A 21,405-nucleotide genomic window follows, 5' to 3' on the forward strand; every position below is an offset into this window, starting at 1 on the left:
CAAGGCATCATAAATCGTGTTAGAGCAAATAAAGCCTACAAAATGGGGCTGCTAGCACAGCAATCAAATTCCAGAAGTGCCTGCCTGCACTGCAAAACGTGTCAACGATGAAGACCAGAGGTGAAAATAGAAAATGTCGACTAGGGAAGAGTGGGTACTAACTCTCAGAAGAGAGGATAACGCAGACGTTCAGGGTTTCAGGGAGGAGAATTGGGTCTGTTTAAAACACTCAACCCTCACTGCTCAGTATCTTGAGGTATGCCACTAGATGACATGCATACATGCAGGATCCTATTGCCATGGGTAGGCTATACCTGCCTCTTCTGTGCCATATATTGTGCATCCATCTTACATTCATCCTCCTACACTTTTTCCTTCTTTGATCCCCACTAAAGAGATCGTAGTTTCAGACATATAACTTTCTAGCCTCCCTAAGGAGGGAGGCTTACAATCAAAGCCTGCACAGTACAAAGGGACCTGAGGGACATTCTCCTTAAGACTTCCGGAGAAAATTATTATTTCCTGATAAAAGATAAACATGAAGAGAGTCACCCTCTGACTCTCTGTCCTTAGAAGCTTCTCTGTGTTGCCTGGGGCAGCTGCAGTTATCTGAAGACATTGCTGGGACAAACAACAGATTAAAGCAGTAGAAAGGAGGGAGGAAACTGGGATTTGAGTCCATCATTGATCTGTTAAACTGTCCCCAGAAACACCCAACTTTAGCTGTCTTGTGATGAGATTAATTAAAATTTTAGCATTGAAGCCAGTGTTTATCATATTTCAATGTGCCTGTTATTCACATGGGGATCTTGTTAGCGTCCAGATTCTGATTCAGGAGGACCAAGGAAATGCCTGAGAGTTGCCCTATATAACAAACTCCCAGGGAATGTCCACTTTTCACACATATTGAGTGAAAAGTTCAAATTTTGTATTCAGTTTCTTGCAGCCAGAAACATGCAAAATAACAACTCGGAACTGTGAGGGACTTGAAAGTTGAATTTAAACTAAAAACATGGCAAGATGAATTTTAGCAATTCTCCAGCTATTAAGTGCATAAATATGATTATTGCCTGTGATGCCTTTGAGGTCATTATGATCTGATTTCAAATCCTGGTTCTATCATTTACATGCTCTGTTGGAAAATTATAATCTCTCTGAATCTTGATTTTTTTCAGTAGAGAACAGTATCTTCTATCACACATGGTTGGTCTGAGGATTAGTTGGTGTTATGTGACAAAAAGTCTCGATGTAGAACTCTCGATGAGAGTTCCTTTTCTATGATTCTATTGGCAGGATGGAATTCTGAATTCTCAAGTTTCACTTATATCAAAGATAACTTAGTTAAAATTGTGGAGGGATGATAGAAACAGACAGGTTGTAGTAATCAGTACAGAGAGCATTCTTAGTAACTCAACCAGTGTATCAAAAGTCTGTGATGTTTGTATTAGACAATCATAAACTTAATTATGAGTCTAAAAGAAAAGATAATCAAAAGTGTACTTTGTTGTGACTTTTTTCCTTTTTAAAACCTATCTGGCTTGTGTGTGATGGTAGAGGGTTATTGGAATCCACAGACTTTCTCTTCAAGAACTGCTGGACTATTGCCAAATGAAATAAAAGTGTTCTTAGCAGATCTGACCAATGGTAAACCAAATCTATTTCCATAGTGGTAGAAAAGTGGGAGGCGATGCAAAGTCAGATTGCAAATAGGATTGTGGGTGCCTCCTATGACTCTAAATGTTGCAGTGTGCTTTCTGGATTTTGTAGTGTTTGATAATTACATGAGGTTTTCATGTTTCATGCCTGAGTGTTTTGATTGAGATACTGTTTCTGCAGTATACGGGTGCCTTTTGGAATGATGTTGGAATGTCTAATGCCTGAGCAATGGGATTTACTAATGACTTGCAAGCATATAGTCATGATCTTCTGAGCAAGGATTTCCAACCATAGGAATGACTCTTACATATCTCCAACAGAAAAAGAAAACATGTTTTAATATTACATATGTCATCTTGACATTAGGGAATTCATGTAACTTCAAACATGCCACAGTGGTACATTGGTCTGTCTTTTACCTTTCAGTATTATTTCTATCAAATTATTCTCAAAAATTTCTGGAACTATAGGTTTAAATATTCAGAATCCTGAATGGGGTGAACATGTGTTAAATCTCTACTTATCTCAGTAGTTGTGTAGAGCAGCATGACTGAGAATGTGGACTTCTAAGTTGGCTGAAATTGGCTTTTAGCGTATTTACCTATTATTAGTTACATAAATTTGGTCGAGCTACATACTTCTCTGAGACTCAATTTCTGTAAAATCGGAGTCATAATACCTATTTCAGGCCATGTTGAGAAAATTCAGTTGGGCAACACATACAGAGCATTTAGCACATACTTGGGCACTTAGTAAGAATACAATAAATTTTAGATAGAAACAGCTTTTTCAAATCTAAGAAGAAACCACTTCTTTAATCTCATTTTATTTCTTTTTCCTATAATATTCACAGTGATAAGCTGTTGCCTGGGAAAAAGTTTTCCCCAGAGAGTAGATTCATGAGTTAATAGCTGGCTCATGTGCAGTTTATTTTGGAAAGTGATCCTAAGGAACAAGAGTGGAGGGCTGGCAAGAGTGAAGTGGGGAAGAGGGAAATAGAAGGGCATGCAGCTGTAGGAACCTGGGCCCATGAAGCCTTCCAAGGACCGTGGAAAATATCTGAGGGAAGCATTCGTTACCTGCTACTATCTTCCATTATATGGATTTCAGCGGGGTATTAACACCCTCAGGTAGGTTTGTACTGTGTAAGTGTTGGTCTGCTGGTTCTAGCAGGTAGCTAACAATAGCATTAGAGAATCCTAAGAACAGAAAGTGAAAGATAGAGAGCACAGCTGAGAGGTGCGATGATGCTGATGCCCTGCTAGTTGCTGCGGGAGGTGATGGTGGGCAGAGAGTGTGAGGAGAGAAAAAAGAAGTATTTCACACGTGATTATTTACAGAACTCATGTGCTGTCAATGACCCTAGAGACTTGAGAGCAATTCAGTCCCAGGTACTTCTGTTACAGAGCCAACCATCTGAAGGACAATGGCTTAAATCAGTGGTCCCCAACCTTTTTGGCACCAGGGACCAGTTTAAGGGAAGGCAATTTTCTATGGACAGGGGTGGAGGGGGGATGGTTTCAGGATGATTCAAGTGCATTACATTAATTGTGCAGTCAAACTTCTATGCCAGTGATAATCTGTATTTGCAGCTGCTCCCCAGCGCTAGCATCACCGCCTCAGCTCCACCTCAGATCATCAGGCATTAGCTTCTCATTAGGAGCATGGAACCTAGACCCTTCATGTGTAGTGTGCAGCAGGGTTCATGCTCCTATGGGAATCTAATGTTGCTGCAGATCTGCCAAGAGGTGAGCTTATGTGGTGATGTGAGCAATGTGGAATGGCTGTAAATACTGATGAAGCTTCTCTTGCTCACCTCCTGCTGTGTGGCCTGGTAGGGGGTTTGAGGATTGCAGGCTTAAATAATGCTCTATATAGTAAAGCCCAATGTTGAAGTCACCTCATTCTAGTAGATCTACAACTGGCATCTGCAAGCCCCTCAGTAGTGATTTCTATGCTAAAAACTAAGTTTTTAAAAAAACACATTTTCAGGGTGAGCGAAGATTCATGTTTTAAAATATTCCATTTTCTCACCTCTACCAAGAAACTCAAATAGATCCACGTAGCCTTCTGACTCTTTAACTGATAAGTCGAAGACCTTCTTAATGGAGTCAATGAAAATGAAAAAACACTTTTCTCTTTCAAAACACTTCGAAAAAAAATTATGTGTTTATCTCTGTGGATGATTTAATATTGCTTACCTGTTTTATTATAAAATTTTAATGTATTATCTTAATTTTTTCCTTAACATTACGGGAAAAATTACACTTGGAGAGCTTGCTGTTGGAGTCTTAGGAAATTCTAGAAATGCATAATTATGTGTGAAATGGTGAGATTATGACCAGGGGCAAATATTTAAAAGGAAATATCCAGTTACATGATTTTTTAAATAAATGGTGACTACGTGTTGGTGAGCATTTCCTTTATCAAAAATGGCCCAGTCATTAAAACAACCACAGAGGTGAAAATTGTCCACCTTCCTGCTAAACAATATGTTTGCATTTGAGGTCTATTTAGCCTTTAAGGTGAAAGTGGGTTCCAGACAAATGTCTTTCACATTAGAAATTGTATTAAATTAATTGAAAAATAGATAAACATTGAGAATAATAATAAAACAGGAGAAAGGAAGAACAGTAAAAGGTAAATACTTTTTAAATGTTACTCAAATAGACATTCAATAAAACCACATCTTTCAGACAACATAATAATTTGCATCATAAAAAACTCTAGTGGTTCAAATTTAAAATATTGATTAAAAAGCTTCAGTTGGACTTCAAATCAGCCTAAAAAGAAAATTTCCATCTTAATAAAATAGGCAAAACTTTCCTTTTAAAAGTACAACTTATTTTGTTAAAAAATGTGTTTACTATTCTTGAAAAAGACCTAAAATGGGTCCTTCAGAAGAGAAAGACTTTTCCATTTTAAATTGAATCCAATGGAGCAGTGAAGACACAATTCCAAAGTATCCAGAAGAAAAGTGGAATCACAATCAATAATTTACATGTTTCCAAATACCCAGAATTCTGGGCTGATCCTTCAACAAAACAGAAGAGTGACTAAGTGATTCCTTGACATTTTAAAATTTCCTCCTGGTGTCCTGATGTCATGATAATCCAGTTTGTCCTAAGGACTTCTTTTAAAGCCACAAAAACACAGTATACTGCCTAGATTTATCTGGACTTCAAAGCTTGGATACAGACTTTTAGATATCTTCTGGAAGATTCCTTAAGTGAAGTGAGAAGGTACACTTTGACTTAAGTCACCAAAGTTAATGTTCTCATGACTTAAATAGACTTCATACAGCCGAGTTTATTTGATACTCTGAGTTACTTACTACTGCAAGTCAACACAGCCCAGGAATTGATGCATTTCGTGCCTTCAATTCAAATTAAATAGCAAACACTGCTGTTTGTGAAGTTTCTGGCCAATGAATAAAAAATATTTCATTTCTAATTCTCACCAGAAGGATTTAAATTAAACAGTAACAGATGAATTGGGCAGGCATGGAATACTAAATAGAAACTGGCAAATGAAATAATACAGCTCTTTGCTTTTACAATGAAAATGAGAATTGATTCTGCACTGAGAGATAGAAGTAAAAGGACCAAGTGTTTTTAAAAAAAGCCTTCTCCACCAAAAGAGCAAAATAGCACTCAGTGGCATTGCATTGTTAACAAAATTTCTTTATCAGAAACTATAATTTAATATTTAAGTATCTAATTTACATGTGACAAGGTATCATATTCAAAAAATTAAATTGCAACTAGAAAACTATTAACCACTAAAAACAATACCAAACACAACCCAAACATTTATAGGAAAGCAATAGCTAGAATTTGAATTGGAAAAAATGTTTCATCATATTTGGCTCATTAAACAAAGCATCCATTATAGTCTGGAAAAAGAGCATTTCTTCTAATTCATCAAAAGTTTACCCTTTGTAGCATGAATAACATGTAAAGATAGTTTCATTGACTGTATATGCACACGTGTGTGTGTGTGTATATATATATAGTGAGACATACACTCGTGTGTTCATTTAAAGATATTGTATCTACTGATATCCGGCTGAACTTTGGAAGGTGCTGAAATCCATATTTCTATATGTCCTTCGACACACTTAATGATACCTTTTTAAAAACAGAAATTACATAAAATACTCTGTCTTTTATTAACTGAATATTTTCTTAAGCATAATAATAGACAATGAAAGAATTGCACTTATTGTAAAGGTACAGTAAAGTGTTAGATTGCAGTTCAGCCATAAAAGATCAGGGACTGTAGGTCTGAGAATAAGTTGTGCATTATATGCAAAGATGGTGACCAGTGAAATTAAAATGAGAGCAACTAGTTACAGAACAAACAAGGAGAGAACAGAAGAAAACATGCACTACTCCTACTTTAATGCAAAACTAATTTCTCCCAGGAAACCAACCCTATAACCTTCCTTATACAAAGAAACAGGTTCTGCACCCTTGCCAACACAGTAGACTTGGACTTCTGTATTCAAATGCCAGTTCAGTGTCTGAGTGTGCTGTTCCAGTGTCATCTCCATAAGCTGCCTTTGAAATTCTGGAGCATCTACAATATTACAGTCTCTTGCTTAGGTTTCATCGAGCCTCAATATTTCCATCAGTTCTGTATAAATAGGGTCCATTATTCATCTTCTTCTGGTTCCTGTGGTAACACATATATTTCTTCCTTTAAACAATCACTGAAGAATCTGAGGATTGTGCTGTAGAGATGATACTTGCTCTTCTCAGACACGTTATGACCTTCATCTGGGTAGACCTAAGGTATCGAGGGGAAAGAAGACATCAAGTTACCAAAGCAGCTACTGTCCTTCCGCATTCATTCTTTTAGCCCTAATGGCATGGGAACTTTGAAAAATAATATCTAATCCAAATCTCATCTAATTTAACTCTGAGTTCTTTATGTTACATTTTTTTAAAAATTATCATTATGTCAATTGATATTTCAGAAAAAATATATTTTATGTGTTTAAATTAGGATTTGTTGGCCAAATAAAGTAGATGTTTCCATGTGTATGTTCACTATGATGGCCTTAACACTGCCCTCAGTTTGACTAAACTTTAGACAGTTTCTTCCTGACTATAGGCCCCTGACCTCTGTTTTACAAACGAGGGTATGTGTTTCTCAAGGACATGGGGACGATCTGTTGGAAATGCAAACACTGAAGGAGGAAGCACTCCTATCTCCCAGTCTCTTCGGACGAATAAGAGCGTTGGTCCATGTTCTAAAATTACCTCCAGTCATGAAGATATGGCTAATTATTAAATACATCTGGCCTATGATTCCCCCAACCCCAGATCTTAAAAAACTTTCGAGCTCTTCGTTTCCACAGTTGAGTTCAGTCTCTCTGCCCTTTTGCAATAGTCTTGAATAAAGTCTCCCTTGCCTGTTTAACATTGCCTGGTGCCATTTTTATTTTTACATTGTCCTTTCCAATAAAAAATTAATGATTTTTCTAAAATAAAAATATTATCTCTTCAATTTCTGGGTGGAAAGTTTTTAAATGGTGCCACATTGTACTCTGAGTAAAGCCCCATTCTCTTCAACATTGCTTATGGCATGATCTGCCATTTATTTATCTCTGTCACCTTCCATTGTCCTAACCCTGGGACTTTGTCAAAGTACTTTGGTTATTCCGAACACTGAGAGATTAAAATCACTTTCTTTGTGTTTCTATGACTCCTCCACCACACTGAAAGTTTCTTGATAGTCCAAAGTATGTCTTGTCACCCACCTAGCAGAGTGACCGTGATAGCATGAGTCCTTGATGAATGTGTGTAAAATATGTGACTGTACAGAGGGAGAAGGTAATGTAAATGGTGTTTTGTCCTCTCCTCTCTTCTTGTAATGTTTCTCCCTAAACACTTTTTTCCCTGTCTCTATTTGTAAGAAAAGTGATGGAAAGTGTAGAAAAGACAAAACAGACAAGAAAGGAATAGAAAATTCTTCTTTTAAAATAATTCAATAGGAGTGATATGAATAAAAGTCTGAAGCAAATAGAACATTTTTGAAAAGGTTTATGCAATTCACTTGTAATGCCTGAGCAGATCCATATTCTCAGGGTAATTAAGAGCAAAGAATACAATTTTTGGTTCCTAAAAAAATATAGTAAGAAATGATACTATGGGAGATGGAGAAATACAAAAGCTATGTTCTGTATCTCACAAGCAAAAAACCAAGGAAGAAAAACACCTTCTTCTGAAAAAGTGGCTTACCTGCATAGTATAATTCACTCCAGCTTTTATTAGGTGCTTGATTAATTCTGCTGAATGCTGGAAATGAACTTTTGCTGCAAGAAATTAAATTATATTTAAAGGAAATACATTTTTTAAGATCAGGAAGTTTTCCTATAATTTTTTTCAAGGGGGTTAAGCATTTACTTTACCTACATTGCACATTTAAAAGACTGATATCTGGCTTTAACTAGAAAGCTTGTAAATATAATTTCAAGCTTCATTCTGTTAAAAAACAAACCAAAATAGGAGATAAGACTAAGGCTTACTTACTGTACAGAATGACATTTAGATTTACTTTACTGAATATCATTTATTATTGATAATTGTTCATATATTTTATACCTTATAAAAATTTTAGCATGGCAAATGTCTTAACTGGGTATTAATGCAGCAAACTAGCTTTCTATTCCTTTTGGAGGATTACAAGGACCTAGTATCAGTTAGACACTGGCATTCTGCTTTATCATTTTAAATTAGAAAAGAATACCCCATATTGAGAAAATAGAATGAAAATCTCATTATACAAGGGCTATTTAATGTAGGTTATACTGGTTATTTCTGTTTTCATCTATTTTCCTTCTGTCTGAACCTGTGGTCCAAACCTTTGAAATAAGCAGCAAAGGAGCCCTGGTAGCTAGGAAGACTTGGACCAGTCACTCAAATCTCTGTGCAGCAGTTTGCTTACATGCTGCCTGAGTTCTTCATTTCTGGACTCTGTATATCTTCAAATGTCTGTAAATAACTTTTAATCTAATATTTTGTGATTATCTTTGCAAACCTTGGGCAGCTTTATTCATAGCTTAAGCACCTTTGATGGTCTAATTCTATGATGCTGAATAATCACACTACACAACAGAGGAAAAAAATCTCAAATAAATCATTTAAATCTTTTTTAAAGGATACTCAAGATAATCTTTATATGATACTTAACAGGAAAACTGCCATGTCATCTCTTAAAAAGTAGAAATTGTTCTATTAATGTAGGCTACTATAAATGCTAATTAAGAAGGGCAATGGCAGAGGTAACATGATCCTTTATTTCTATGTGTGGATTTGGCTGAAAAGATAAATGTACAAATGAATTTTCCAGCTGGATTTTTTTTTTCCTGCTTAGTTTCCAGAGCAATGCCTGTTGACATTTGCCATTTGTCTCTTTCCTATAACTGAATGAGGACATTAAAGGTCTGATTGGTTGAGTGAACTGATTTGCTGGTAATTTTCACAGATACTATTAATAATGGCAGTGTTACAGTGTCAGTGACTGATCACTTAGAATCCACCAGGTCTATATGGGCTGTGTAGTGTGAGCATGTGTGTGTGCACATGCGTGTCCGTACACAAGCACAGGTGCATTTCCTCTGAAGTGACCAGGGTGCACCTCTGCTTGCATTTTATCAGATGGGTAAAGCACCAGGCCATGACTGAGTGAGTTAGATAAGAACAACATGATTTACCTTTAGAGCTACAACATATTAACAGAAAAATCTGAAATAGCACTAATATATTATTCCAAGGGGATGGCTAGACATAAAATAATTTAATCTTGAATATAATTTATTCACATGACTGAGGCTTCCGAGCTCAGTGAATAAAAACCTCAATACCTACATTCAAATTCCCTTTCCACTAATCAATCATGTGTATGCTTTTAGGCAAGTTATATCATTTCCTAATACTCAGTTCCACAATCTGTTAAAAAAAAAAGTAATGTTTTTTTGTGAAGAACAAATAAGATAATATCAAATGTTTTTAGCACATTTTCTGAAAGGTAATCAATACTTAATAATTGCTATTTATTATTTTTAATACTGATATATACATATATACACATACATATACCCACAAACACACATACAACACACACACATAGTATCTACCTATCTATCTATCTACATATATGTGTGTGTGTGTAAGTCCTTAATACCTGAGAACAAAATTCCACTGTCCTTCAAAATTTTTATGTTTTTTTCCACCATGTTTTACCCAACTCTGGTATTCTATTATTTAAATTCTTTTTTATAGAGTTTTAATTTTATACTAGTTTTAGACTTTCAGAAAGTTGCAAAGATTCTATAAAGATTCTTGTATATCCCTCCTCCAGTTTCCATTGTTGTTATGATCTTACATTTTTATGATATATTTATCACAAATAAGAAACCAGCATTGGCATAATACCATTAACTAGACCCACTTTATTTGGGAACTACTAGTTTTGTTTTGTTTTTGTTTTTGTTTTCCTCGTGTTCTCCTTCTGTTTCAGGGCTCCTCCATTTAGGATACCACATATACTGAGACATCCTATCTCCTTAACCTCCTCTGGTCTATGAAAGTTTTTCAGACTTTATTTTTGATGGTCTTAACAGTTTTGAGGAATACTGGTCAAGTATTTGAAAGAATCTTCCTCATTTGGAGTTGTCTGATTTTCTTCTCATGGTTAGACTGGAGTTGTGAATTTGGAGGACTAAATCATAGAAGAGCCATTACCACTACATTACAAGGGTACCTACTATTAATGTGACTTGTCACTGTTGATGTGAACCTTAATCACCTGGCTGAGGTGATGTCTTTTGAATTTCTTCATTGTAAAGTTCCTCTTTCTTTCCTTTTCCATCCAGTATTCTTAAAGTAAATCATTAAGTGAAACCTATTCTAAGGAGGAAGGAGATAGTCTGCCTCCTGGAGTGGGGGTATCTACGTAAACTATTTGGAATTCTTCCTAAGGGAGATTTGTTTCTTCTTCCCCATTTATATATTAGCTTGGATTTAATGTCTGATTTAAGCACAGATTGACATGCTTGAAAGTTAAGTTGGAGAGGCAGTATACTCTTGGCTATTAAACTCTTTAGTGATTTCCTTTGTAAAATGGGTTAAAAGCATAGAGGCAGGGTGGACCAAAAATAACAAGTTCAAGATTCAGGAAATACTGATTCAAGAATTTGACTCTCTTGGCTCACTTGCCAGGTAGGCTTGTATATATCTGTTTCTTTCTTGAAATCGACTTTCCTCATCCATGAATAAAGCTATAAATGCTCAGCCTTCTGTTATAAGGCATCATAGAGAATAATAAAAATTTGAATTCTTTGATCCCTAAAAGCTTCATGTAGACATAAAGTAACATCATTTATTACTACTAATTTCAATTACATCTATTTCCAGTGTTTAAAGTGATGAAAAAATGGGAGGTGATATGAAAGTGTCTTTTAAAAAAGTTTTTGTTTTAACTTCATTTAGGAGGGTAACCTCACCAGAATTTCATGTCAGTGCTTGCATCTTTTGCTTCTATTTTCCAAGTTGGTGCCTATTAATATTTGAGGTGTGCTGAATAACACAGTTGCTATAGCCACTAGCCATATGTGGCTATTCATGTTAAAATTAATTAAAATTAAATTTTAAAAAATTCAGTTAGTCACACTAAACACAATATGGCCATAAGTGGCCAGGGGCTTCCATGCTCAATAACACTGATCGAATATTTCTGTCCTCACAGAAGGTTTTACTGAACAATGCTGCCATTTGAGGCTCATGGCCTCCTCTCCTCTTAGCCCTGGATTCCTTCTTCCCACTTCCTATCATGCATCTGATTCTCTGTGCCACTCTCTGCTCTCCAGAAGGTTTACAAGGCCCCTGGCAAGAAAGACCTTAGATGTATTTCTTTGTCAAAGGTCAGACCCCATCAAACAGTAGCAGCAAGTATAATACTTACTGTCAGCAGTTCCATGAATTATTAATATATTTTCTTCTTTTAAGCCATGAATGTTATGTAGCACACTGGCTGCCTGCGAAGGAAAACAGAAACATGTGGATCTACAGATCTATCTAAATAAGTAATTTGACTGAATTTTTATAACAAAACTAATTGTTATTTTAAAATTGGTTACCTGGTAAGTGCTTTCTTCCTTAGATGGCATACCAAGGTATCTTTCAGAGAAAGCTGAGGCTGTGACCCAAGAAAACAGAATTTTAAGAATACTAAAACTAAAAACCATTTGACGTGCGCAATTCATTATTTAATTTTGTTCATTTCAGATTTAATTGCCATGCTTCAGTAAAATTGATTGAATCAAGGAGGTGATAACCAGCTCAAAACAGGCTCTAATAACACATGATAAATGAGCTCAGTTGAGCTCCTCTGCATTGGGATTTGGTTTTCCACAAATCAATACATTATATCAGGTCGGTCTGTAGCAAGTACTCACCATACAGCTTCAAGTCTGTGATAGGCGCAACCACGGATCCACATTTAAAAAGTTTTTCATCTGACTTTAAGATCATTGATGCAATATAGCCCCCATACCCCTGGCCAAAACAAACAAAAAGTTACAACAATTATTTCTGGAGATATTTTTAGCTTTGGATCACTGGTAACATACATCATATCAGAATGTTCCGTAATGTCTGAAATTTGAGAAAAGAGTATGATAAAATCACTTTGTGCAGATAAAAATTTCAAACATTTGTTTACATTTTTATATAACAAGCTGTTTTAATAACCATAAGTATAAAATTAATTATATACCACCAAATGTCAAATATTTGCTCCATGATTTCAGACTATACAGCTGGGAACTGTCCCATATACTTTTCAGGTAGGGAAATAAAGCCCTTACTAACTCCTGATGTCATTTTAAGCTACTTTGATATATATTTTATATTTAATAAATATTGAAATAATATTGATGATTATTTATGTAGAATTAAAAGAAGAATAAAATATTTAAAATGTTATATATCACCACAAATATAGATTCTTCTTTTAATTCCTGATAGGGCTCAGAACATGGCATCCTGAAATAAGACTTTAGGAGGCCAGAATATGCCACTCCAATTCTGGCCTCCTGCAGTGCACAGGATTATTTTGAGCTGGTTATTTTGAGAAATTGCAGACATTGGAGTAACTCTGAAAACAAGGCTAGATCACCCTTCTGTAAGAGAAATCTACATTTATAAAGGCACTGTCCATTAGTAAAGGTCTCTCTCTTTTTCTCTCCCTTTCTCTTCTTTAGAAGGATGACTAAATCTCCTGAGACTCTTAATCAGTGGAGAAGAATTGACTTAAGACTGCACAACAAACCTTACCTTTGTTTTGCTTTTCCTGGCCATCTCTCTTAACAAGGCCTTTCTCCACAGCCTCTTCCTTTGTTTCAGAGAATAATGGTATTTATATTTGGTGTCTAAGAAAACTCTTTGAGATTTACTCTAGAAATTTAGTCACTTCTTTGGGTAACCTCCTATAGAGGAGGTATACATGTTACTAAACTTCTGTTTTTCTCTTGCTAATCTGTCATTCATTACAGAGAGTCCTGACTAAGAACTCATGAAGGGTGGAGGAGGAAATTATGTTTCCTGCCCTGTATTCTGCACAACTTAATATTAGAAAGATGCAAAATATAATGAATAATATTCCTAGTTAGATGAGTTGGATTATCATTTAAATTTAATTTGAAAATACTCTTTTGAAATGTTTTTAAACTAATTTAATATAAATTCTTAAAAAAAAAATATCAAGATACCCAGTTTTCTCCTGTAGCCCATGATCTGACTAAAGAAGTTATGTGGTAGATTTTAATAATTATAGTAATCCCGAACTAAGGAAATAACCTACTGAGTTATCTGTTTTAGAAATTAATTTTTAGCTATACTCTGGACAATGTTCCTTATGCTACTAGATATCAAAATATCTTGGGTAGTATTAAAAAATATTAACACTTAGGCCTTAACCCCCAAAATTCTGATGCAATGGCTTGATTATGAAGTCTACTTTTAAAAGATTTTCAGAAAAACTCAAGAATGTGATCCAATTTATAGTTTTCTTGCCATTGTCACTAAACTCTTGAAGTGAGATATAAACAATTTCATTTATGTTTATTTCGGCCATCATTTAAAATTCAGCAAGTGACAGTTCATAATGCAGTCAGACATTACTGAAATGACTGAGATAGCATATCCCCTTCTGGTACTGGAATATTTAGCTAGTACTCAGAAGCTTGAGCAAAGATTTTCCAACAATTAGAGACTAAGAGAAAGGCAGTTATCCTTTACAGATATAAACTACCACAAAGTGCTTTTGCTCATTCTTATTGAGAGAGACAGAGAAAATCTTAGTTCAGCACAATTTGGAAGTAGCAGGCTTAAATGTATTAACATATGGAAAGAAAGAGGTATAAAAGGGTGGGGTAAGTCATTCAAAGCAAGAAAATAAACAGCTATACATTGAGTATCCTTTGTCTAAAATGCTTGTGACCAGACATGTTTCAGGTTTTAGATTCTTTTAAAAATTGTTTTTGGCTTTTGGAATATATACATAAACATAATGAAATATCTTGTGGATGGGAACCAAGTTTAAACACAAAACTCACTTATGTTTCATATAAACCTTAAACACATAGCTGATGCTATTTTTAGACAAGATTTTAAATGATTTTATGCATGAAACAAAAGTTTTGGCTATGACCTGTCACATGAGGTTAGTGGTGAAATTTTCCACTTATTGGCATATGTTGGAGCTCAAATGTTTGGGATTTTGGAGCATTTAGATTTCAAATTTTTGGATTATTATAAAGCAAAAGTGGGAACAGCCCTTGAAACTTTTGTCCCCAGAGAAATCACTGCCAGTATATTGTGTCTAGTTCTTTATCATGGAGATAAGAGCAGGGTGTTGCAGCTAAGAGGCTTCAACTATTTCCCATAGGTAAGACTGTCAGCGTGGTAAAGAATGCATCACACATCCTAACTGAAGCAAGTAACTTTTCTCATTCTAATCCCATGATGGCCAAGAAAACATGCAACTGATTATAATCTAGTTGTTTATATAACCTCACTACCTTGACAGAATAGCTGAATATTACAATCAATATTTCAATCTACAGAACTGTATATCATATTTAAATAATCTAAACTGTTAGCATTATGTGGTTTTTGTTTTGTTTTGTTTTATTACCTCAGTTTCACATGTCTCCCAGAGCTTGATTATCTCCAGGAACTGAGAAGAACAATGCCTTCCAAAGGAAGGGAAGATACTAGAACAATACTTCTTAACTTGAAAGTTCATTCAAATAATTTGGCAATATAAAACGCAGATTCTTATTCAGCAGATCTGGGATGGGACTAAGATTTTGCATTTTTAACAAACTCTCAGGGAACTCATGTTGCTGGTTTGCATTTTGTGTAACAAATTCTTACAGCATAATCATATAATGAAGATGCTCACCAGAAACATCTTCCTAGTACCAGCCAGCGTGCCCTAGGCCAGTGGAGCTTTAACAAAAAGTAGCAATGCCCTAGAAAACAACTCAAATGTGAAGACTGGGCAACTAATGTACCTCCCACATTGAAGCCAGGGTTATAAATCATTGATGCTGCTCAAGGAGTTGTATTTTACTATTTTTTTAATGTGAAAAGTTAAGATTTAATGAAGCTAAATACTTTCTAAGACTTGATGATAATGAAAGCTGTTGAATAAAATTTTCCTTATAGCACTTAAAAATCAAATCCAAAATGTTTCTTTAATTTGATTTATTTCAGAGAAATAACTTCTATTTTTAAAAATAAAATCAACACTGGCAGGAATTAGAATAAATTACATTTTAATTGCTCACCTTCCTCTCAACCATTTTATATTTATTCGCTGAAAGCAAGAGTAGATCATGAAAGAATTCATGGAAAATATGTTCCAAAAGAGGGCAAGAATCAGATATTAGCTCTAGCTGGATGTAATGATGGTGATTTTAATTTTCAAAATAACTCATATCATCAGTAGATTTAAAAATTGGGGATTATCATATGGCTATGTATTTAACAAGAGGCTTTTTTATATTTGATTTAGATCAAAAACATTCAATAGTTGGTATAGGCTGCTCCGTTTCAATTGTAAATTTTATTATTTCCAGTGACCATATTTTTCCATTCATTACAACTGTTTTGTCATTTCCATTTACTAAGCATTTTAGTGTCACTCTTAAAATGTTTTAAAATACATGTTATTATTTTAAAATTTAATTCAGTGAACCTAAGATATAGGAATGTTCCAAGAAATTTTCCTTCTTAAAAAATATATAGTCATGATGTAATAAACCAAGTTCAATAAATATAAGAACTTTGAGGGGCTGGAGGTGGGGACTACAATATCATTTACTCAGGAGTTATGTTTACATTGGCCACTTGTTTTGAGATAATCGTTAAATGACTTCATGAATATAATAATAAAGATACATTGACAGAAGTAAAGAAAAAAGGAGGTTCTGCCTACAACCGTACACTTGTGTGATTCTTTCTGATCCACACCACTTGTAGTAAATGATGAATTAATTTGAAATAAACATTTTATAAATATGTGATGAATAATACAATTTAATTTCATTTTATTATTTTGGATTAAAACTATTAGTTTGATATAATTGCTTACATTTTATCACAATTCTTATAATCCTGTTTGAAGAAGAATCTGCCTGAAGAAGAATTTTAATTCTTCATATTATGTATACTAAAAGCTTCAAACCTTAACAGTGACTCAAGCTGGTCTCAAGTTCTGAGATCCCTCTCTCAATTGAAAAGATAAAAAATTCTAAATAATAAAAAATTACCTCCATAAGTAATGTTTTAAGAAGCTTCCATATTCAATCATATTTTTATACTTGTTTTACATTCCCCAGATACCCATGTTTCTTGCCTCCTTACATAGCCTTGTCTTACCTCAAATGTGATCTCCTAGTGACACTTTTCCTAACCTCTGATTTAAATTCGCCACTTTATCGCTAATCTTGGTCCTCTATTTGAATTTTTATTTTTCTGAATTAAACTATTTTCATCTGACATTTTATACATTTTACTATTTTTTTTGTTTGTTATTTATGTATCTCTCCTCACTGAACTATAAATTTAATACAGAAATATATTTTTTTCTGTTTTGTGACTGCTGTATATTTAGTACTTCAAAAAGTGCTAGGCACGTAGTACACACTCAATAAATGTTTGTTGAATATATTAATTTTATTTCTCGTTAATGCTGGCCTGCTAAGCATAGAGGAAGTCAGTGTTAGGAATGTCGTTTATAGGATTTTTATTGTTTGCCTCATATTTGCAATTGATGTCATTAATTTTTAAAAGAATATAGGTCAGAAAAATTTTCCAAGAATTTTCTTGCCTTATGTATAACTGCTTAAAGAATAAAAATGAAAATTCATTATATATTAAATTAAGTTAGGTTCTAATGATAATTATTCAAATTAAAATAGTTTAAAGTCTTCAATAAGTCATACCAATAATTATTGAGTAATTAAGATATGGCGAGTTAAAAAGCTAAATATGCTATTATTATAAGCCTCCATTATTCAAAAAATCAGTAAGAAAATAACACTGAGAAAAAGATACTACTCACAATAAAAATTAAAACACACAAATAACAAGAAGTATCTAGAAATAAAAACAGCGGGAAAGAGATCTGGCCTATATAAAGAAAACCATAAAATTCTACTGGGATATATAAAAGAAAAATTAAATAAGAGGCATACTGTGCATATTGTATGACTCAAATGAAAGCTACATCTTGTGAATATTTTAATTTTTATCAAATTATTATAAACATTGTTTAATTAAGTTTTAATTAAAAATTCTAGCTGAATATTTTTGGAGAATTTGAAAAAGTAGAGATATTAGAAGAGATAAGCCAGGAATATTTTGCAAGAGAAAAGTAAAAAGTAGAAAATTGCCTTTTAAAGTATTAAAAGACATTATTATGAAACATCTTATAATTAAAAGACTATAAGATTAGCATAAGAACAGACAGGCAGATTACATTAGAAATAAACCCAGGGATATTTTAGAATTTAACATTTAGTTGGCATCACTTTTTAGGCTGTTAAGAGAGATTTAGTAAATCAGTGGAGCTAAGCAAACTGCCTATTTGAAACTAAATAAACAAATCCTCACCATGCATTGCAAGTGCTGTGTACCCCTCTCTTCTCCATCCAAACCAGACGTAGAGAAAACATAATACATACTCATTTAGTCTTTTCATGGGAATGAGACATGTAAAGAATAAAATCACTGAAAGAAATCACCAAAGAAAGGGTTTGAGAAGATTTTGCCAAGTTTTAAAACTTCAGTTTTTTGACTTATTATTCAAAATATTTAAAGACAATCAACAAGCTGATGAAATATGGAAATGGGGATTATTGTCTTCAATGTTACTAAATCTCAATATGTCAATAAGAGAATAAATGCAAGGGTATGGCTCAGTGGCTCATGCCTGTAATCCCGTACTTTGGGAGGACAATGTGGCAGGATCCCTTGAGGCTAGGAGTTCAGTACCAGCCTGGGTAACAAGAGACCCTGTCTCTATAAAAAATAAAAAATTAGCTTGGGGTGATGGTGCCTGCCAGTAGTCCCAGCTACACAGAAGGCTGAGACAGGAGAATGGCTTGAGCCCCAGGAGTTTAAGGTTGCTGTGAACTATGGTGATACCACTACATTCTAACCCAGGTAACAGGATAAGACCTTGTCTTCTCAAAAATATTCTTCACTCTTGCTACCTTGAATAGGGAAGTTGAAACATAGCAGAACAAACTATCTAAACTGAAACACACAGAGAAAAATGTTTTCTTAAAAAATTTAATAGCATATTAGTAAGCTTAGGAAGAACTTCAAGTCGTCTAATATACATGTGTTTGCAATCCCTGAAGAAAGGGGTGAAAAAAATATTTGAAGAAATAATAACTGAAGAGTTTCCAAATTTGATGAAAACACTAAACCCAGATAGCTAAGAAACTCAATATAGCCAACCATAAAAAAAATGAAGAAAACTACACCAAGGGATATCATAAGAAAACTGCTTAAAGTCAGTCATAAGAAGAAATTATTTAGGAGCATCTAGAGGGAAAAGACACTTAATGCACAGAAGAACAAAGTTAAGAATGATGGCAGATTCATACTGAAAACAATACAAATCAGAAGGTAGTGCATAAACGTCTTTAAAATATTAACAGAAAAAAATGTCAACTGAAAATTTTTGATGCAGGAAAAAAATCTCTAGAAGATTAAAAAATACAATAAAGACACATTAGAGCTAAAAGAATTTATTACTTGAAGACCCATAGTAAAAGATAATTTAAAGGATGTCCTTCTAGCAGAAGAAAAATTGAAAGTAGATAGAAATCTGCATCTATGCAAAGAAATGAAGAACACTGGAATTGGTAATTACAAGAGTAAATAAATAAACATTTAAACAATTTATTTTAATATCCTTAAAAATAACTGACTTTCAAATGTAACAATAATAATCTATTTGGGGATTTATAACATATGTAGCATAAAATGTATGGCAACTATGGCATAAAGGTCAGGAATGAAGAAATAGAAATATACCACTCTTATACTTTATATGAAGTGGGAAAATATCACAGGAAAATAACTATGATTGATTAAAAGTATACATTTTAAGGCCTGAAGCAGCCACCAAAACAATGCAAAAAAAGAGTTATAAATAACAAGCAAATAATGAAGCCAATGATTCCATTTAATGATTCAATTAAAAAAAATTCTGTTTTAATAAAAAAGATAGTAGGAAAAAAATTAAAGAAAAAAATTTAAAATGGAACAAATAGAAAGTGAATCGATGACAGACCTATTTTTTTCTTTCTTTTTTACTTTACTCACTGGGATCCAGGTCCATCTAGCAAGATAACAGATTTAAATGCAGCGATATCAATGATTACATTAAAGGTAAAAGATTTTTAAAAGTTAATTAAAATGCATAAGCAGATTGAATAAAAAGGTCAAGACCCAACTCCTTGTTTCCTAAAAAGAACATGCTTTAAACATAAATCCATAAAAAGTAAAAGAATGAAATAAGATATAACATGTTAATACTAATCAAAAGAAAGCTGGAGTGGTTATATTAATATCTGACAAAATAAATTTCAAAGGAAATAAAATAACCAGACATAAATAAGGCTATTAAAAGGGCCAATTACTCAAGAGGACATAACAATCCTAAATATTTACATATTTATTTATTTATTTTTTATTTATTTTTTTGAGTCAGAGTCTCAATCTCCTGCCCCGGCTAGAGTGCCGTGGCATCAGCCCAGCCCACAGCAACCTCAAACTCCTGGGCTCAAGCAATCCTCTTGCCTCAGCCTCCCGAGTAGCTGGGACTACAGGCATGTGTCACCATGCCTGGCTAATTTTCTCTCTATATATCTTTAGTTGTCTGTATAATTTCTTTCTATTTTTAGTAGAGATGGGGTAACGCTCTTGCTCAGGCTGGTCTCGAACTCCTGAGCTCAATCTACCCACAGCCTCCCAGAGTGCTAGGATTACAGGTGTGAGACACTGCGCCCAGCCTACATATTTAAATAATCAAAGAGCTTGGAAATATATGAAGTAAAAACTGACAGACTTGAAAGTAAGAAAAGGCAAATAGACAATTATGGCTGTTAAATACAAACTACAGGAGGTCATTTTTTTAAAAACTAAGCTCCTACACTAGTCCCCAATAGACCAGACTAAAAACCAAAATGAAGTCAAGCATGCTGAGATTCCATGTTACCAAAGAGAAACTGAGTTGTTATCTGATCTTTCTTGCAGAAACAGAAATCTTATGCAATACATTCAATCAACTTGGCCTAATTGACTTTTAAGCAAAGTCTTTAAGGAACAGGTAAGGTTTGAACAGAAGTTTGAAAAAAGGATAAGATTTGGATATCTGGAGGAAAAGGGGATTCCACATCAGAGAAAGAACATGAGATAAGTTCAAATGCCTTTGCAACAACAAAAACAATTAATAAAACATATGTACTTTAATTTTATAGTCTGACTTGGATATGAAACAAGAAAAGAAGTGAATATAATTCATTACATACGGTATAATAACTATAAGAAACTACTGAAAGTGTTCTACGTGTGTAGAAAGGAATGGTGTTTTCCCATGGGAGAAATATACTGAATGCCTCATGGAGGAAGATAACAAATGGAATTATAAAGTAATATGTGGGCTTGAGGCTATTAGAAATAAGTAAAAAGGCATGAACAAAGACACTGAGGTAGAAAGGTGAAGACAGACTTTTAACCAATGAGATTTTAGTTAAGCTATATTGCATAAAACTCAGTTTATGCAATAAGCATAGTAACACTTGAAATATCCTTAAAACCCATTTTATCCAATAAATAATAGTTACAGCTTTTTAATAAAATCTTATTTACCTGTAAAATATTAAGTAAATACTTAAGAAATATTGACATAAATTTGGGTATAAAAAGCCAAAAGTTGTCTTCTATGCTGGCTGAATTTTATTTCTTCTCTTTTCCTCTAGTATGCATATGCATAATACTGCTTTAGAACGTTATGCGTTGGTTTAATCAATGTTTCTCTGGTGCTCAGAGGACTAACATTTCAATATGCAGAAAAGAGCAGCATTGTCTAAAAATAAATACTAGTTGACCCAAAATGCATCCTTAGAAATACTACCATTCTAGTCCTAAATCA

The 21,405-nt window shown here is 33.9% G+C and overlaps 1 protein-coding gene across 1 annotated transcript in view; it reads right to left on the bottom strand.

Annotated features, from left to right (window-relative positions):
* Positions 1-1,966: 1,966 nt before the first annotated feature.
* DPP10 (dipeptidyl peptidase like 10) overlaps positions 1,967-21,405 on the bottom strand; it is a 641,699-nt gene continuing 622,260 nt past the window's right edge. The window contains exons 22-26 of the mRNA XM_020288521.2: positions 12,122-12,221; positions 11,804-11,862; positions 11,629-11,701; positions 7,905-7,978; positions 1,967-6,447 (exon numbers count right to left, since the gene is read on the bottom strand). Of these exons, the coding sequence (XP_020144110.2) occupies positions 6,313-6,447; positions 7,905-7,978; positions 11,629-11,701; positions 11,804-11,862; positions 12,122-12,221 (441 nt within the window). The 3' untranslated portion in view covers positions 1,967-6,312. The remainder of the gene's footprint in view (positions 6,448-7,904; positions 7,979-11,628; positions 11,702-11,803; positions 11,863-12,121; positions 12,222-21,405) is intronic.

The sequence above is a fragment of the Microcebus murinus genome, chromosome 8 (genome assembly GCF_040939455.1).
Source record: "Microcebus murinus isolate Inina chromosome 8, M.murinus_Inina_mat1.0, whole genome shotgun sequence".
Classification (NCBI taxonomy): domain Eukaryota; kingdom Metazoa; phylum Chordata; class Mammalia; order Primates; family Cheirogaleidae; genus Microcebus; species Microcebus murinus.